Source organism: Pseudorasbora parva, chromosome 6 (genome assembly GCF_024679245.1).
Source record: "Pseudorasbora parva isolate DD20220531a chromosome 6, ASM2467924v1, whole genome shotgun sequence".
Lineage (NCBI taxonomy): Eukaryota > Metazoa > Chordata > Actinopteri > Cypriniformes > Gobionidae > Pseudorasbora > Pseudorasbora parva.
Genome location: NC_090177.1, coordinates 22,684,211 through 22,702,709, shown reverse-complemented (window position 1 = coordinate 22,702,709; position 18,499 = coordinate 22,684,211). Strand labels below are relative to the sequence as shown.

At 38.4% G+C, this 18,499-nt stretch overlaps 1 protein-coding gene across 1 annotated transcript; it reads right to left on the bottom strand.

The window, feature by feature from the left end:
- Positions 1–310: 310 nt before the first annotated feature.
- Positions 311–2,194, bottom strand: her9 (hairy-related 9). The gene is made up of 4 exons (XM_067447256.1): positions 1,752–2,194; positions 1,517–1,612; positions 1,327–1,414; positions 311–1,215 (listed from the first exon to the last, which is right to left on the bottom strand). The coding sequence occupies exons 1-4, from the start codon at positions 1,857–1,859 to the stop codon at positions 632–634; spliced, it is 876 nt and encodes a 291-aa protein (XP_067303357.1). The 5' UTR covers positions 1,860–2,194; the 3' UTR covers positions 311–631.
- Positions 2,195–18,499: the final 16,305 nt, after the last annotated feature.

The following is an 18,499-nucleotide window of genomic DNA, read 5'->3' as shown; positions in this document are numbered from 1 at the left end:
AGGGTGATCTCTTCCCGCCAGAAGTAGAAACTAAGGGTAACATGTACAGGGTTATACAGGAAAATTCATTCAGCATTAAAAAGGTTTTTTTTTTGGTTTTTGTTTTAAGAATGCAATTTCTGCCTTTAAACTCTTTGTTGCTTTAAATTTGTTTATTAAAGCGTAATAAAATATGCATCCCTATAAATTGTCAAATAAATTTAATTTGAAAGAAAAAGTTATAGCAAAAATAAAAGCGAATTGTCCTTTAACTTCATACTATATTTAAATCATACTGATCTCGTTTTAAAAAATGCTTCAACACGATACATTTTAGTAATTTTGATTTATTCAGCATCAAACATAAACACTCATCATGAAAGAAACAAGAAACCTTTGGCATGATATAATCTTTTACAAACTTTGTACAAAACTAAATTCTTTTATTTAAAAAAAAGTACTTTATGAACATTAAGTGTAATTCTGCTGAATTAACAACAGAATATTCATTAACAACATCCAAATATTGGAATCAGCTAACAAACATGCGCCTTGTCCAACAGAAAGGTCAACAAAGTCCCTTACAACGGAACTAAACGTATTTTCTTCATCATGAAAAACAGTTTTAGAAGTTCGTATGGGATGAGCAAGTCTACCAAGGCCTCCACACCGGCTCGTTGCTTTCTGCTCCGGCACTAACACCAACGGGACTGACGGCCCGTGAAACGCCCGCGAAGGAGGTCATTCCCTGCACGGGAGAGGACACCGTGGGGGCTGAGCTGGCCTGAACGGGACTGGCGTTGACAGCCACTGGAACACTGGCGTTTGCGTACAAGGGAATGACTGGGGTTGTAGCAGAAGCGAAAGCTGGGTTGGGGATAAGAAAAGCAAACTGTCCGTCGGTGGCTGGCACCAGCTGGAATCCTCCAAAGACTTTGGGTGAGACAGCTTCTGAAGGACTGAGTTTGGCACCCATTGACGCGCCGTTGATGGGCAAAGTTGAAGGAAGCTGCACGTGAAGAGGCTGAGCCAAATGAGCCTGTTGAGACGGGGCAGGCTGAGCGTAGTTCATGGCCATCATCTGTCCCATACAGCCAGACAGGTGGTTAAGAAGTCGCGACCTAACCTCCGTATTCACCCCCTCGCAGGTGGAGAGAAATCGGGTCACCTCGTTCATGCACTCGTTGAATCCTGCGCGATACTTGCTGAGGACGTTTGTGTCAGCTGACAGGGCCGCTAGAAAGCAAAGGTAACGTTTATTAGGATTGCGTATGTAGGAAACACAACCACGTTTCAGAATGACACGTTTAAAATCCAACATGTGAATGAATTCGACTTGAAACTTACCGGTCATCTGAACACGCTGCAAATTGCGCAGGTGCTTGACTGTCATCTCGAGAATATCAGCTTTCTCCAACTTGGAGTGTCTGGAGCTCTGCGAATGAGAGGAACCGATTAGATATGTTGTTTTAAAATCAAGATTGGTGGGTTATTGCCACTAGGAAAAGAACAAATTAGATCCTTAGGCAGAACTTACATCTTTTTTAAGAGCATCGAGTATCAGGGTCTTCAGCTGTCCGAGGCTCTCGTTAATTCGCGCTCTGCGGCGTTTCTCCATGATTGGCTTTGAAGACTGCAGATGAAATGCAAAGCTCGTTAATTTATATTATAAAGACTCTCTCTATATATTTTTAGATCGACTAAATGGCAATTGACATTCTTCTAAAACAACATGCAGTCGCAAAAATTGCCGCACACTAAATGATATTTACCTTTCTGTGCTCGCTGGCATTCTTTGGTTTGTCCGGAGTATGAGATCCATTGGCAGGGGCACCAGCAATAGGTGACGCGGTCTGCTTCTCCATGTTATCGGCTGGCATTATCAAAACCAAAGTTGGGTCCGGTGTAAGCCCAAAAAAGTGTTTATATTCCGTGCGTGTTTTTTAAAACACAGAGACGTGCTCTTAGGATTAGATGCGGAGCGTAGCCAAGATCTCGGGATGGTCACGAGAGAGAGTGTGAGTCCCTCTTATCAGTTATATGACTTATAGTCGGCAGGCTGTCATATGAGGACACGAGCGTGAGTGGCGTAGCGCTTCAGAGGGCAAGTCGAATCTCCCACTGCCACACGCCAGCGGTATTTATAGATAGATCGCATGCTCCCAGTTCGTGTGAAACCCTCTCTGCATTCTTTCCCACACTCGCTTCAGCCAATAGGCGCGCGGACTCACCCATTGGGCGCGGGCAGACTGCTGATTGGACAACACCCCCGCGGGCTGTCAGTCACGCGCTGCTCAATCAGCCCTGGAGGGACAAACAACAAAGAGGCGAGTGCAGTCGGCCTGGCTGTGAAGTGATAAGGGGAATTGGGGGAATACTCTTGCTGTTTGCCACCAACGTTTCTTCATAGCTGAATCACGTATTTCTGCATTCACGCACTGCGCGACCAACATTCCTGTACACTTGATGCTAGTATGGTTAAACTGATGGAACGTGCACTTTATTCTCTTTATGCTCTTATAGGCGACTGGTATAACGCATACACTCGAATTATTAACCAATACAAATGATCATTATGATTGTGTTTAATAGCACGGGATTTGTATTGTTTATTATTTAGCATAACACAAATGTCCATTGCATCCTCGCGGACAAACATCCTATAATTCCTTCTTTTTTTTTTTTTTAAATACATAACTATTTAACTAATAACATATATCTGCTATCTATCGCATATATAATGCACAGTCATCGGACTAAATATTGAACTGCCTTTGTGTCAGCACATTATATGTATTTGCTTATTACACGTTACAGAATGCCCGAGTTATAGCAGAAATGCGAGGATATCAAAATAAGAGGGAAAAAACTTCGAGGATCTAGTTGCGCTTCAAAGAAGAAAACAGCTGTACAGGCACGCGAGGCGGTTCGAAGCAGCACGCAGGAAACCAATGGGAAGCTGGCGGCTTTATGCAAATAGAGCGGAGTTTCGTCTCATTGGCTGGGTGAACATCTTACGCGTCAATCATTCCAGCAGTGCAGAAGGCAGAGAGCGCGCGGGGGAGGTGTTGCTACATCTGTCCGCGTGCCAGCCAGTCTGCGCGCTCGCTCATTGCACCGCTGCGTCCCCTGAGCACGTGCCGTTGCTAAACTCGCAGGCTGCGGGGTTTAGGGAGCAAGTTTCGCGGCTGCTTTTATTGCTGCAGAAATATATGAAAAAAAAAAAATATTTTCTTGACCGGGCTGTTATGAAACTTGCAGGAGTTTGTTCATGTTTGTTGGTGCGCCGCAAGACGATTAAGAAAATGTAATAAATAAATGTTTTACACGTGGATAAACCCCGATAAAAAACAAAAACAAATGTATGTACAGTTAATGCAATGAATGAATTGCACGAAACTCCAAATACACGTTCCCTGTATTTTGCATCTTCTAGAAAATAACTTTTTTTGCGGGTTCTTTAATGCTTTTATTTTCTGAAATGCAAAAGGACGGGAAATGGAAGTTAAAACGTATTAGCCAATATATATATATATATATATATATATATATATATATATATATATATATATATATATATATATATATATATATATATATATATATATATATATATATTAACACTTTTGAGATCTAAATGAGTTAGTGACGTAACTGTTGAAATACAGTTAACAAGAGCTGTGAAGTTCTGGCAGTGATTTTAGCCGTAGAGAGACTCGAGTCGGAGAACTCATTTATAGGTGTCGCGCGCCATCTATCGAAAGTTTTACTAGAAGTTGAAAGAGTCCAGAGGTCCTATATCTGACCACTAGGCGGAGCACAGCAGTAACACAATCAGTACCTCAATACAAATGGCGTAGAATTACAGCAAATACTTTGTTAAGGAGTAACATAAAACAGTGGTTCATAGAAAGTGGAGATAGAAGAAAAAGGAAAAATACAAACAAACAGAGTAAATACAACGTTGCCAGGGCTTTGCATACCCAAACTTTATTATGAGAGAACATTTTGCAATGTTGTACTAAAAGTAATACATCATCATCATCATCCTCATGATAATGATACTAATAAGCAGCCTAATAATAATAATAATAATAATCAGATCACTACTGGTAGTCTATATGATAAAATAAAACAAATAGGAATGCTTTTTTAAAAAAAACCCTGACTGCTACAAAAACTCATCTAGTCTAAGCCTATGTATCTAATAAGGTAGAGAAATCCCATAGCAATGGGAATTTATTAAGTCTCGTGTTTAGCTGCTTGTTGAGCATTGTTTAGGGACTCTTGTCATTTGTAGCAGAGACTATCTGGGGCATGCTGGAAGCCTGTTTGCCCAGGATCCTGAGGTCTCAGGGGCCAGCTGTGCGCTCACCCCTTCACATTCGCCCTATTTGCTCTGGGATTGAAGTATATTATGTAGCTTTTAATCCTGCTTTCTGTATGTGCTATACCTCATAATACCTCCTCTGCAGAGCTTGGGATAATTATTTAGATGGCCACGACACTGTTTAATTTTATTGATATATAATTAAATGGGTAGGCTACATTTTTCCCCAGTCATGGCAATGGCAACCAATCATCACAATGGCACAAATGTCCCAATTAACCTGAATATAAAACATAAAAATATATATATATTTTTTAAAGATACTATTAAAGATACTGTTGGAATACCGATCAGTGGAATAACAGAGTCCAGCATATGATTGTGGGACATGTGCTCTGACTTCAGTGTAGGATAAACTTTTATTCCGAAAAAGAAAAGGAGATGAAAAAGATTAGTTTCTTCAAGGCTTTGTGTGTTCTGTAGACTTAACACTGACCAGCACACTGTTGTCCGAGATCAGAGCGTGCACTGTTGTTTCTTTACACTGAAGGAAAGTTCATTTGTTGTTGGGTAATGAGTCTCGGTCCCTATCCAAATCTGTTCACAGAACGGCAAAAACAGAGTCAATTATGTCTGCATTAGCCGCTGTTGTTGGACCAATCCCTTTACACGCTCTTTGATCACACTGCCCACTGGCTTGATTCTGGTCTTGGGTACAGAATGGAAGACTTTATAGACTTTTGATGCAAATGTTTTGAATGATAGCCCTGAATACGGTCATGCATATTATAAACAGTGTGTTAAGAGTGTAAAGTCACATGTGGTTAGCATTTGAAGCATGAAAACAGTTCAACATTTGACTAGTAATACAATTTAGTATCTTAACTTCTTAAAAACCTTAATTATGAGCTACACAATATCTAAGAAACCAGTCTCACTGACCTCAATAGATGTTTTTTCTGTGATTAATTCCTTATCTAAGATGTTCAAAAAGATGGTCACCGGGTTTGCTTTTGATTATTTGATTATTTGGCCTCAAATCACTGAAACTAAATCAAGAAATTTAGAAATTTAGCTTTAGAAATCTTACAGAAATACAAGCATTAGAAAACCAGGCAGATCCTGAAACTATCCACATACAGACAATAAATCAATTTCTTCTCTTGCTTCAGGTTGCCCTTCTGGTGGAACTATCTGTTGGCAGCATTTAAAAGTTTGTGACATTATTACAAAACATTTAGGCAACAATCTCACATACAAGCATTTAGCTACACCAAGCAGAACTTGTGCTACAAAACAAACTTTTAGCACAACTTTACAGATATAGAATATAATTCTGTGGATTTATTATTTGTTGCTTGGTTTCAGAACTTACTATGAAGTACTTTAGGTGATCGTATCCTGAATAAGAGAAAAACTTGGCAAAAGATCTAAAGAGTTAGTCTTGGCAGGGGAAGATATCTTAAACACACTGTTGCTAAGGATTTCCATAAACCAAACACTGTTGTATTAAAATGCTCTAATACATCTATGTGTCGGATAATGTTGTGTTTACTAGCCCAAGACTTTCATCTTTATTACCGGCCCTGTGGGGTGTTTTGAGGTGGAATCCCACATTAATGAATTCAAATATGGAGATATTTCTTCCGGGGTGTATATTTGAGGGCTGGTGCATTTAGTCCTCAGGGCTTCAAAGTAAATTTGAGCAGTGGTGTGCTATAAAGTGTAGGACTTTTCACTTCAATTCAATCTTTTTGTTCTTATACCTGCAAAAACCTTGGATTAATTCTGTTTGCTTCGCCTTTCAAACGGGTTGTTGTCATTTTACCATCTGCGGACCAGCATGTCCATTACAATGTGTGGCATTCACTGAGACTCTTTGGTGCTCTTAGAGCAAGCGAGAGCATCCCCCATCCTCTAGCTTTTCTGACCAATTCATGGCTTTCTTCTCTTTTTTAAGAGGCCGTTGATGAGGTTAGCCTAATCAGATTAAGTCAACTCACATTGGTCGGTATAGTTTGTTTTCCCTCAGAGAGCCTGCTGATATCTCCAAATACCTTTTCTTTCAGCACTTTTCACTGTGGCTTCCCCCCAAAATCTTTTGAGAGCGAGTTCCAATAGACTCTTTTATAAAGCTCAGTTCCAGACTGATATGGGTTACTTGGAATGGGTCACTTCACTGCAATGCCGGGACCAAATGCGTAAAAGCTGCGCAACGACACTTTTGATCATTCTTGCAGATGTCTGCGTAAAAGGGTGGATCGAGACAGATTGTGGAAACACAAAACGGCAAATTGAGTTCTGAGAATCGCTGGAACCCCTAATTGGATTCCTAAATAAATGTTTGTAGGAGCTTACAGGGACTACAACGCTAATGCAATCTTCTCTCATTTTAAAACAATGATACGACATCAACGCCTTTGTGGTTGCTTGTAACTCACTTCGGCTACAATCAAGAGGCTAATGTTCGATTAAACAGTCAGATGTTAATTTTAAGCTCATTTAGGTTGATTAGAATTGTAAAGTTGTTATAGAATTGCTGACAAAAGATATACAAGTAATGCTTTAAAAGTTATAAACAGGTAACATTTTTAGGTCTCTATTCAGCTCAAAAGTTTGAGATTGGTAAGTTTGAGGGTTAAAAAACAAAGAAAGAAATTAATACTTTCATTTAGCAAGGATGCATTAAATTGATCAAGAACAACAAGACTTTTAAATGGTTACAACAAATTCCTAACACATGCTTTTCAAAAATATTTAGCAGCACAACTGTCCAAATCTGAATATTAGAATGATTCCAGATCATGATGTGACGCTGAAGACGGAAAATTGCCATCACAGAAATAAAATTGCATTTTAAAAATAATTAAAAATATAGTAATAATACTTATTTTTTTGTTTTGTTTTTACAAATGATGTAGCCTTGATAAGGATAAGACTCTTACAAAAGCACACACACAAATCTTCAGACTCAAGACTTTTAAATGGTATAACTCATTATATTGTTTATTTTAGTGAATTTCTTCACCATATGTCATAGTTTTTATGTCCTGTAAAGAGCACATTCAGGGTTTTTCTGAGATACCAACAGTTTGGAAGTTTCACATGACAACAACTTCTCCTTGGTCATTAAAAATGACTAATATTAATATAGTGATAAAATGTAGCACTCTTATGGAAGTATGAAAATATTTTGTAAATCATTTAAATCTGACAAATTTGGACAAATGTTTGTCATAAATCAACATCTCAGAAAAATGTTATGGCATTTATAATCAAAATATGACACTGTTACAAAACAGGGCATTGATTTTTTAACAACATGTCTACTATAGAATACATCAAGACCTTAGGTTTATCAAGCATTTTGGGAGACACATGTGAATAGGGAAAGAAATTATACATCAATATTAGATATTGAATATCATATATAATATTATGAAAACGATTAGGAAATTATTACTCCCATTATTACACTTTTCACATTACATTTTGCTCAGAGAACACATTAACATGCAGAGTGTTCTCAGTGTGTACTGAATGGGAATACATTTATGGCCATTTTACTAACATGTTGCATGAAGTAAAATGTTATATAAATTATATTTGTTACATTTTATTGAAATATTATTATAGGTTTTAAAAAAAAAAAAACACCCCAATTTTCTTATGCTCTAAATAATGTAAGGACATCAAAAAAAAAAAAGGAAGGGTCTCAGGAGGATATATATATATATATATATATATATATATATATATATATATATATATATATATATATATATATATATATATATATATATATATATATATATATATATATATATATATATATATATATATATATATAAATAAATGTATAACGTAGGGATTACCAGGACACACACGCACACGCACACGCACACTCACACGCACACGCACACACACACACACACACACGCACACACACACAGACACACGCACACACACACAGACACACGCGCACACACACACACACAAGCTATAAAAGGTGTGGCACTACTGCATTCCAACATGAAGAGATCATTTTAGGACATTTGCAGTGAGCTCACTTTACCACTGTTATAAAGGAATTTAGAAGCATGAAAGCAGGCAAAAGCCCTCTTGGATCTGCTCCTTCAGTTAAAAACTGATCCGAGATAAATACTGCTGTTACCCGTCACACCCATAATACATAATTATTCACTTTAACAGGACTGTCATTTTCGTGCCATTAAACAAGCTCAAGAAAAGTGTCTTTAGGGGAAGCTTATAATTACATCTCATTTTAAGTTAGTCTGGATGCAACTCACACCCCTTACAGTCCCGCTGTCTCCCACCACTGCGTCCATCCGAGCATACAGTAATGAAAGGTGGGCAGATATCCAATTAAGAACAGATCTTACACCTGTAAGTTCTCTGATGTCCTCATCAGCAGCTCAACGTCATTTGACTCCCTGCACTAATAACAGGCTTTAGAGACAATGAGCTCAATGAGTGAAGAAGAGTCCTTTTCAGAAGGTTTTAAGAGGCCTCCCTTCAGATAAGGAGACATGCTGGTTAAATGGGGACAACTGGGACACGGAAAGCTCATAGATCTTGGGACCTGCCGCTTTAATTACATTATGAGGAATCAGCTTTTATTTTGGGTCGTGCACAACAAGCTTTGACACTGATACACTTCTTTCACATCACTTCTTTAAACGGCAAATCCGTGCTGACAGATGAGGCCCTGCCTACTGCTGAGGAACATGCTACCACTGTACGGACCCTCCCCAGATCCTGGAAGACTTGACGCAGCTAAAAGAATACATCAAAGAAGATGGATTTACAGATGCAAGATCTAAATATTTCAAAGGCAGTGTTGTGCATGGTGCTTCTGCTTAAATATCTCACGAGGGAGATGATGAGACAGTATGCAGTATTAAAGTGTATAGACTGAAAACAGAGAAAAAACACTACGTAACTGCTAAAGAGTGGCATTAAAAGTTTTAGGTAATTTTAGGTTTGTTAGATTCGGTTCTGTGTAAATGAAATGCCGTTGTGATCACAAGTCTACACTGTAAAAAAAGTCTGTAAAAATAGGGCATGTACTGTATAAATATGAAGGAATTTTGAGTATTGTTTTTTTTTTTACAGGTGTTTTACCTGCATTTTGAATTACACATTGCATTAGTTTGTGTTTTAAGGGTCAACGGAAATTTCCATAAAATTACTGGATAATGTACTGGCAGAAAATTACCAGTAGATTTTGCGTTTTTATTTTTTTACAGTGAAGCTAAAAGTTTCTGTAAAACATTTGAAATCCATTGAATTAAAAACAAAAATATAATGTGAAATTTTTCTTCTTTTCTCATTTTATTTAAATAAAAATACAAACAATAAATGAATCTCTACAAGATTATTCTTAATCTCCCTTTAGAGAAAGTGAGAACTGCAAGATAATTAAAACTTTTTTGTGTGTTTTTGTGCAATTAGTTAAACAAATATACATTCTTTGTAGAAGCGGTAAATAAAGCAATCAATCACAAATGATTCGTGGCAGCGAATACGCTTTTGATTTTGTTGAAACCATTTTGTGTCTACACAAAACAAGCAAGACAAATCTTTGAAACGCTTTGGTTAATGCGCTTGGAAGAGTTAAAAGCTGAAAATAGACCAGAAAAAACAGCATTTGTCACTGCTTTAACATTCTGAATGAGATCATCAATCCTGTGATTTAACCAAAATTTTGCATTGTGAACTTAACAAACGGAATTATTCAAATTCATTTGGTTCTCTCTTGTGCTAAAGCGCACACATTTCTCAAAAGGAATTGGCGCAAACTTTGGACAGGAACAATGCGTATATGCACAAAACCAATATTGTTCAAAGGGACCGTTTCCAGGTTTTAGTCATTGATAACCATGCTAAAAGTGCCATTGATCTTTTTGTTCCATTTGGTTGGTTGGAGAAAATGGTCTGCATTCTGGTTCCTGAGTCCATAAAATGACTCTCTTTGTCAGGAAGCAAAATCAATGCAAATTAATCTTTTATCTATTTCCCTGTGAATAATTAAATGTCTTTCTACTTTTGTCTGCGCCTACTTGCCAAAACAAAATCAAAAAGGTAGAGAATGTGGGCATTTATTAGCTGGCTGGAGGAGTGAGTTGACCCTTCTCTCCAGTCACAAAGAAGCCTTTATGGAGGCAGCACATTGTATGGAGTGAGTTTATTCCCTTTTGACTGACCAGCACTGCGGGACACCCACCACGTGTTATCGGTGCCTCAGCCAAACCGGGACTTTACCCCAATGAAAGGCAGACTAAACAAACCACAAAATCCATGGCCATGATCTATTCTCATCTGGTGCTCTCTGGGACACGATGACAGACAAGATAGCAGGAGATAATGAAGTTGGGAAACCATTATTAAACATTAATATATCCTCCATTTACAGTACCCGAGATCGGTAGTGGGGTCTTTCCTAGAGCCTTTCATCTTATTTTGGGCCAAACAGTGGTGGAGGAGATGGGCTGTTTCTCTCAAAACACCATCACAACTCATAGGATAGAATAAACACCTGTAAGATCAGAGCAACAAATGCCTGACTGAATAGACTGAATAGAAGAGACAAACACTTCCATTAGCAGTCTCTCTCTCTCTCTCTCTCTCTCTCTCTCTCTCTCTCTCTCTCTCTCTCTCTCTCTCTCTCTTTTTGAGGGGCTTCAGCACAGAGATTGTGGTGTTTACACTCGGAATATTGCAGGATTGTAAAGCCTGAGGGGTGGGGTGATGAAGTGGAGACAATTCAACACTGTTTCCGTAAACACATCAACAATTACCATTGGACAATTGATAAGACGGCACGTGCAAAATAAGCCTTTTTGTTAACAAATTGTCACTTCACTCCACCTTCCATACAGCCTTTAGCCCAAAGTATACCTTGGGTTTTACACGAACGCTAGGGTGTTTACAATGTGTGCGCGTAATTTTCTTCATCAGCACAGTATGTGTCCTACCCGATTTTTCAAATAATGTATGTGCAGCTTACATGTGCATTCTTACATTTTTTGTTGTTGCACTAACTAGTAGGGGTGACCCGAATAGTGGAAGATTTGATGTGTCGATATGCGGAGTCGGATTCAACCACCAATCTCACAGTCGAATCTTCGAGCATCACATACCATTTTAGCAATATGGGGGTGCTCAATATTTTAAAGACGTGGGGCGCGGCACGCCTTTAAAATTTGAACACATTGTTTTCAATGAGTGTGCTCACACCGGCAGCGGCATTCTGCACCTGTCCGCGCCAACTCAGGAAGTTGTTTAAAATCCTGCCGCGCCACAGAGCACCATTTCAAGGGTTTATATTAAATTTATATTTTATTTCCCTCAAATCGCCAATGTACACACTGATTTCACCCTGTGCTTCAAGATACACTTATCTTCTGTCAGAAGTCGATTCAAAATTGAGCTCGCGAGTATATAATGTGAGCGCGTCCGGTGTGAGATACCTGAGACATGGCGCTGAGCTTCACGTCCGGTGTGTGACGCCCTAATCGGCTTAAGAACATGCATGTAAACGCACTCAAAGTGTTCTTTTCCTCTCTAGGCAGGTATTTTTTTTAGGTTCATTTATCAAAATGTTCTTTTATATGTTCTGTACTTCGATCGCGACTTTACAATGTTATGAGAAAACGTTTTACAAATGTTTATCCACCACATTACCTTTCCTTTAACCCTAAATAAGAAAGCCATTGTCAGTTCGTCTGTCAGTTGGCAGGCAGTTTTGGTCCCTTTATGAAAAGTTGTTCCTGTAAAATAGTTTTACCCTTCTGCTGACTAGTGTCGTGCCCCTCCCAACCCATTCACACACACATAGATGATTCGACCCTTCGAAAGATTAGATGATCAGTCGACCATAGAAAGATTCGACAATTCTGATTCAAATGTGTAAATCCTTAGTCGGGGACACCCCTACTAATTAGTTTGCTATCTTTGTTTGCAACACCATTTATTTCAAAGTTGGATAAGAAATGAGGAGACACACACACACACAAAAAAGCTGAAGACAGCAACAACAATAGATATCCACAATGACGAGTGCTTGTTTGAGGCGGTTAAGAGACACTCAGGCAAATAGATTTTTACTGCTCATAACTTTTGGAGAGAAACAGCGCAGACACTGGACAAGGATGAATGCATCTGTTGAGCACTTTTGTTCATTCACACTATCAAAAGGAGAATACTTTAAACGGCTATGCTGTTTACTGTGTAAAAAAATCTAATCTAAATGGAATCTGTCATCTATGCTCTCTCACCCCCAGCTCAAGCCCCCTGCAATGGGTGACCCTGCACCCTTCGGCCTCTGGCCCCTCCTGCCCAGGGAGGCTGCAGTCGAGCTGGGGCCTTGGCTCATTAGTGTGCCCACCTGGAGGCCATCGGGCAGTCTACTGGGACCGAGCCCTTGATCTGTCGGCTATAAGCAACATTGTGACAAGGTCCGATTGGAACAGACTAGCCAACACAACACAACAGAAAGGACGCATCCACAGCGCAGCTTCAGCCAATTACTTTAATATAATCTGTGATGCTTTTCCCTCTAACATTTTCCCTGTTGAGGTGAACTCATTATGTGGGTAACAGTTTCAACCTTTGTATTTGTTTCCAGTCGAAGCCTCCCACATCATGTCATACTCCATAACTTTCCAGCTGTTTTGAGATAGTAGTACTGTTATCAGTGTCTTTGCAATTTTATATTGAGGGAATTTCCAAAAAGATCTCATTCTGACTGCTGTGAAAACTTTTGAACAGGATGAAGATGTCCCCATTTTCCTTTAAAAATTTGGTTTCAATATCAAATTGTTTCATTGTGCTTCCAAAAGACAGAAATACATATTTCCCAGGAGACATGTTTACCTTGATCCTTAAATTTCAAAAAGTTTTCACCCTCTTAATGCACAGTTTCCTTCAGGAGTATCTGAATGTTTGAACGTTTTTTAACAGTTGTGTTTGAGTCCCTCAATTGTCCTCTGCATGATTTGAAGATCAATCTTTTCACACGGTCACTGGTGGAAAGGGTTATGCAAAATACGCTGGAAAACAGAAGAATTTGCAGGACCTGGAGGATTTTTCTGAAGAACATTGATCAGTTTAACTGCTCCGGACAAACAAAGGGCTCGAGAACAATCATTCGTGGATATTCCAGGTCAAGGGTATGTCAAGTTATGAATGGGGTCATTAAATTTTTTTTTTTTTTTAAATTAGCTTTTTTTTTTGTCTTGTGGCTTATATGTAAACATCTTTTATGTATATAAAAAAAACTTAAATAAAACAGTACTAAATAAAATAATAAAATGCATTTTGTATGATCCATCTTATTTTGTTACAATTATTAACATTTAGCAGATTCTTGAGTGTAAACTTTTGAGCATGACTGATACTATATATATATATATATATATATATATATATATATATATATAATTATTATTATTATTTTATACTGTAGATTTCTTTCATTTGATTTATTTTAGAAATCTACAAATGTTAAAAAAAAACTTTTTTTGATTTATAAATCTATAAATACTATAAAACAATTCATAAATTCCATTCCAAAAAGGCTACTTATTGTTTGTGCTGTTGTTACTACAATGATGTTACGGTACATTATATCTAATATAATTATTTATTCAATACATTAGGACATATTAAAGGACATTAAAAAGTATGCCATAACAGGAATGACCCATATTCTACAGATATATCCTATCCAAACTCCAGTTTAGGTCATAAAAATATGCAATCAATTTTAAACATTGCAAATAGTACCTTTAACAGATATAATTAGCTGCTTCACAGTTACCAAGCAACTTTACATGTTCTGTAAAAATTGCTTTTCACACGTCTATCAACTTCAACTGCCGTGCCACTTCATACAAGCTGTTCATATTCATATCATCCAATGCATTCTAAATCAGTGCTTACTATCTGGTTTTACCCTGTTAACGTCTCCTCAGAAGCGCGAAGGCAGTTTCATGAACAGATGCTAACAGTAGCTCTGCACTCTCTCCTCTTTACGAACTGCATGATGACAGATTTGAATTGAAAGTAACAGCGGGGAGGAGACAATGGTGCATTTAGAAAAGCTCATCAAGCTCTCTGGCCTGTTTGATGACTAAGCACGGCCTCAGGTGAAGCTCCCCGTCGACTCCTCTGGGCAGTGTGCTCTCTTAGCCTCTCCCCACTGAGACAGGAGCACAGCGGCCATGCTAACATCGATTAGCAAGGAGCAATCATTCAAAGCATAGACCTGCAAAGACAGGTATTTAATCAATACATTTAGAGAATAAAAGCAGTGTGTGTTGATTTGGAATTTGAAAATGTAACATTCAGTGGTCATGGATTTGGGCAGAAAAGCTATGCTAAATCAAAATTGTAATGAGAGGAAAGCCCTCTTATTCAGCTAAGCCAACGGTTCAAAGGAATTTAGCCAAATTTACCTTCAGGCACCTGCCACGGCCCAGCAGGTGACAAAGTGCTCCATCAAAAATCCCACTGACATCCCTCATTTACACACACATGCTATGGCACAATCCGAGACAGGAGTGCTGCTATTTTTTTAGCTTTTAAAAAAGTTTGGGTCAATAGATCTACAGGCTCAATGGCTTTCTCTCTCTCTCAATGGGTCATCTCTAGTTCAGTGAATTCCTCCATTGTTTTAAAATGGCTGGAGAAGCCTTCGGGGTGATTGAGCCTTCATGCTCATTTTGCTGGATTACAGCTAATAATCTTTAAATAACGAGAATTTCCCATCTGTTTATGAGTTTACAGCAGCCACATGTTTTTTATTCTTAATTATATTTTTCAAATGTGCCCTTAATAGATACCTAAAATGCCTACCATTTATTTATATATTTTATGTGCTAATAAAAAAAGCAAAAATACCTTTTATTTTTCACAGTTATTTTGGTAACACAAGGCACATTTAACAAGTAATCTTGTGGTGTTGTAGTTTTAATCTCACATAGGGGGCTCACTGATATTTTTGGTAAGAGTATCTAAAGTCTGAATTGCTATAACAGTGTGCGGTTGGACAGGTTCAGAGCACAGCAGGTTCTCAGGCTTCAGCCGGCTCCACTCCTAATTGCGCTCAGTCAAACGTCTGACTAAGCCTAAATCATCCTAGGTAATCATTTCCTTTGGGACACGAGAGTGGTTGTTTCTCATATGTATTGAATTTAAAGGGCAAGCAGCAGCAAAAAAAATTGACCGATCTGATTCTGAAAACTCTTGGATTTTTCTTGTCACCCATAAAAGATGGATTACAAATCTCCAAGTATTTGGGTTATGAAAGCACAAATGCAGAGAAATACTGAATAAAAAAAGGTGCAAAGGTCTTCACTATCAGCGTGGGCATATTTAATTAAAAGGAAGAGAGTTACACTACTGTGGCGGGCTTAGGTCCTGTTGTTGAGTATATTAAAGTAAAGGGTAGGAGACCTGCCTACCTTCCTGGGAAAGTGTGCAAACCAATAATGTGCTGCTTACCTCCTGCTGCATGAGTGATTTGGGAGATTCCTGTCCTAGAGCGGCGCGTCAAGTCCCTAGCGTGCTTTGATGGCTTTTGGTTACTCTGTAACACAATGCACACATACGCACTCTCATATATACTTTTGTGTTTTGTTTCAGGGCTGGAGTGGTAGGACAGTAGGTAGTTCCAGAGGTGAAGGATATGATTTTGAGAGAGATTTGCACTTCTGACATTCACTGATGATCTGACGAGATGTAAAAAACTTTCATGATGCTGGGATATGCCAGAGCGGATCTGATGGTTTTGTAACATCCAATTACACTGAAAGAATAAGGCAACAAGGGAAAGGCATTAAATAACTGTTGATTTATGATCTTTGAGAAACAGGACAAAATAGTCAAGTCAGTATAAAGGAAGTTACAGTAAATGAATGTGAACTGATGAAAGGAAATGATGTGGCTTCCTTCTCCTTCCATTTGATCATAAAATGCACAATTCTCAACATGTCAGACACAAAAGTTAAAGTATACTGTTATTTCAAAAATGTATAATTAATGTTTGCAAATATAGTACAGCTATGATTAAAATGACTACTGGATCTAATCTGTTGATCTACACCAATAGCCAGGAAATTTGTAATTGACCAAATAACCACAATTTATTAAAATCACGCATGGATCATGGATTTGTCATTTACCATAGACTGCATAAAAATATGGATGTAGTGTCGGTGACGTCACCCATAGAATTCTGAGAAGCAGTTTTGAAGCGTAAAAGTAGGGTGGAGCTGGCCGTTGCCATCTTGGTAGTGCTTCATCACGCGTCACTCCTGGATAACAGAAAAGGGGCAAAGAGGCAGGATGTGGGCGGAGCTGAGGAGACGGGATTAACAGACAGCAGACAAACGGCAATCCACCTGTCACTCAAAGTGGCCACGCCCTTAATTATGCATAACTTTAAGGCTTTATATAATGTAAACGAATGAGTTATAAAAAAAAAATGCATCCCCCTCACAGTTGTCATGAAGGACAAAATTATATATATATATATATACATAGACCAAAATCACATTTTGCACCAAACATGTTTTATTCTGCAGTAAAGTTGGGCATTTTAACACGGGGTTCAATGAGATTCTGCTCCCTTTTGGCACCTGTCTCCAGTGGCCAGTCGATGAATTGCAGTTTAAGTTACTTTCGTATTCCATATTCCGCTTGGTCATTATTTATGGCATTGTTTACAACTACAGTTCTTCTCCGTCACTTTGGTGGATTTCTCAGATCACAACTGAAATTCTCAGTTCAAACTCTACATCATCTAGTCACTCATCATAAAGCAATTTCTTTTGAACAAGTTGCAAAAGCTTTGGTACATTCATGGCATTGATTATGTACAGTTGTCTTCTGTTTCCTATCAATTGCTTATGTCATGTTTATTAAAATGTGTTATACTTGATGTGTGTTTAAATAGTGTCTTATCCAAGGAACGAATGCCTAGATGTTTTGAAGGGTAAGTCATTAAATGCAAAATGGTGGAACTAGTTGTCATAAACTGCCAAGCATATTCAGCAAATGTGTCCTGAATTGATGAATTGTAGAGGAGAATTTTACATTTCTCTAATGAAGGGAAATGTAAAGCATTAGATCAACCAATGATCTACAAGTTCTCATGAATTCATCTCATTTGGCAAGCATTTATAGACAGAGCACAACATAGTGTTACAAATTCTGACAATGAAAGAACAAGGAAACAAACAGGGTCAACAGCCAGGAAGAAGGAGTAAGGATGTGGACGAAGGGTACGGAGGCAAAACAGAGGAAGATGTAGAAGAGGCTAAGACTGTAGACATGTTTCTGATGAAATAAGGTTCCACATGGTCCACATAATGGTCCACATGATGTCTACTAAGCATTACTAATGTAATTACTAATGTTTACTAAGCACGTACTAATGGCACGTGGTCCACACAATGTGGACCATGATCTCAATCATGACCTTACAATGGCTGAGACTACATCGCTATAGTGTAATAATGCTTACTGTAATACTCTATTACAATAGTCAACTTGCATTTTACATTATGCAGAAAATTTAGAGAGACATGTCACCAGAGATGTATAAAGTACTAGAGACCCAGACTTGAAAAAAACTTGAGTAAGTCCTCTTTAAGCACCACACTTAAGTAGAAGTACAAAAGTATTTAACATTTTTTGTACTTAAAGCAGCACTTGGCAACTTTTGCTCTCGGGGTCCCCCTACATTTGGGAAAAAATAATGTCCTCAACTACTGTCGTAAGCTCTGTCATCCTACAACAGGGGATGCCATCGCCCGTGCATTTGTTGACATGACAACCCTGATAGCCCTGAACTAGTGATGCGTGGGTCGTCTCATAACCCGTGGATGCCGTATGTCTATTTAATGGTCGCGGGTGCGGTGCAGGTTGTAAAAATAGATACAGTGGTGCGGGACAGGCCAAATAACTTCATTAAAGTGGCCCGCGGGTTGGTGCAGCACTAACAGTTACCCTGACCTGATCACTGCAGGAGGAGTTCACATGCAGGAGTTCTTCTGGCGTCGCGTGAAATGTCTTCATCCCAGGTACAGTCAGTCGCATATGCTTCAGCAGGTCATATGAATATAATTTCATGGGTTTTATTTTTTTCAAATGCCAAATAAT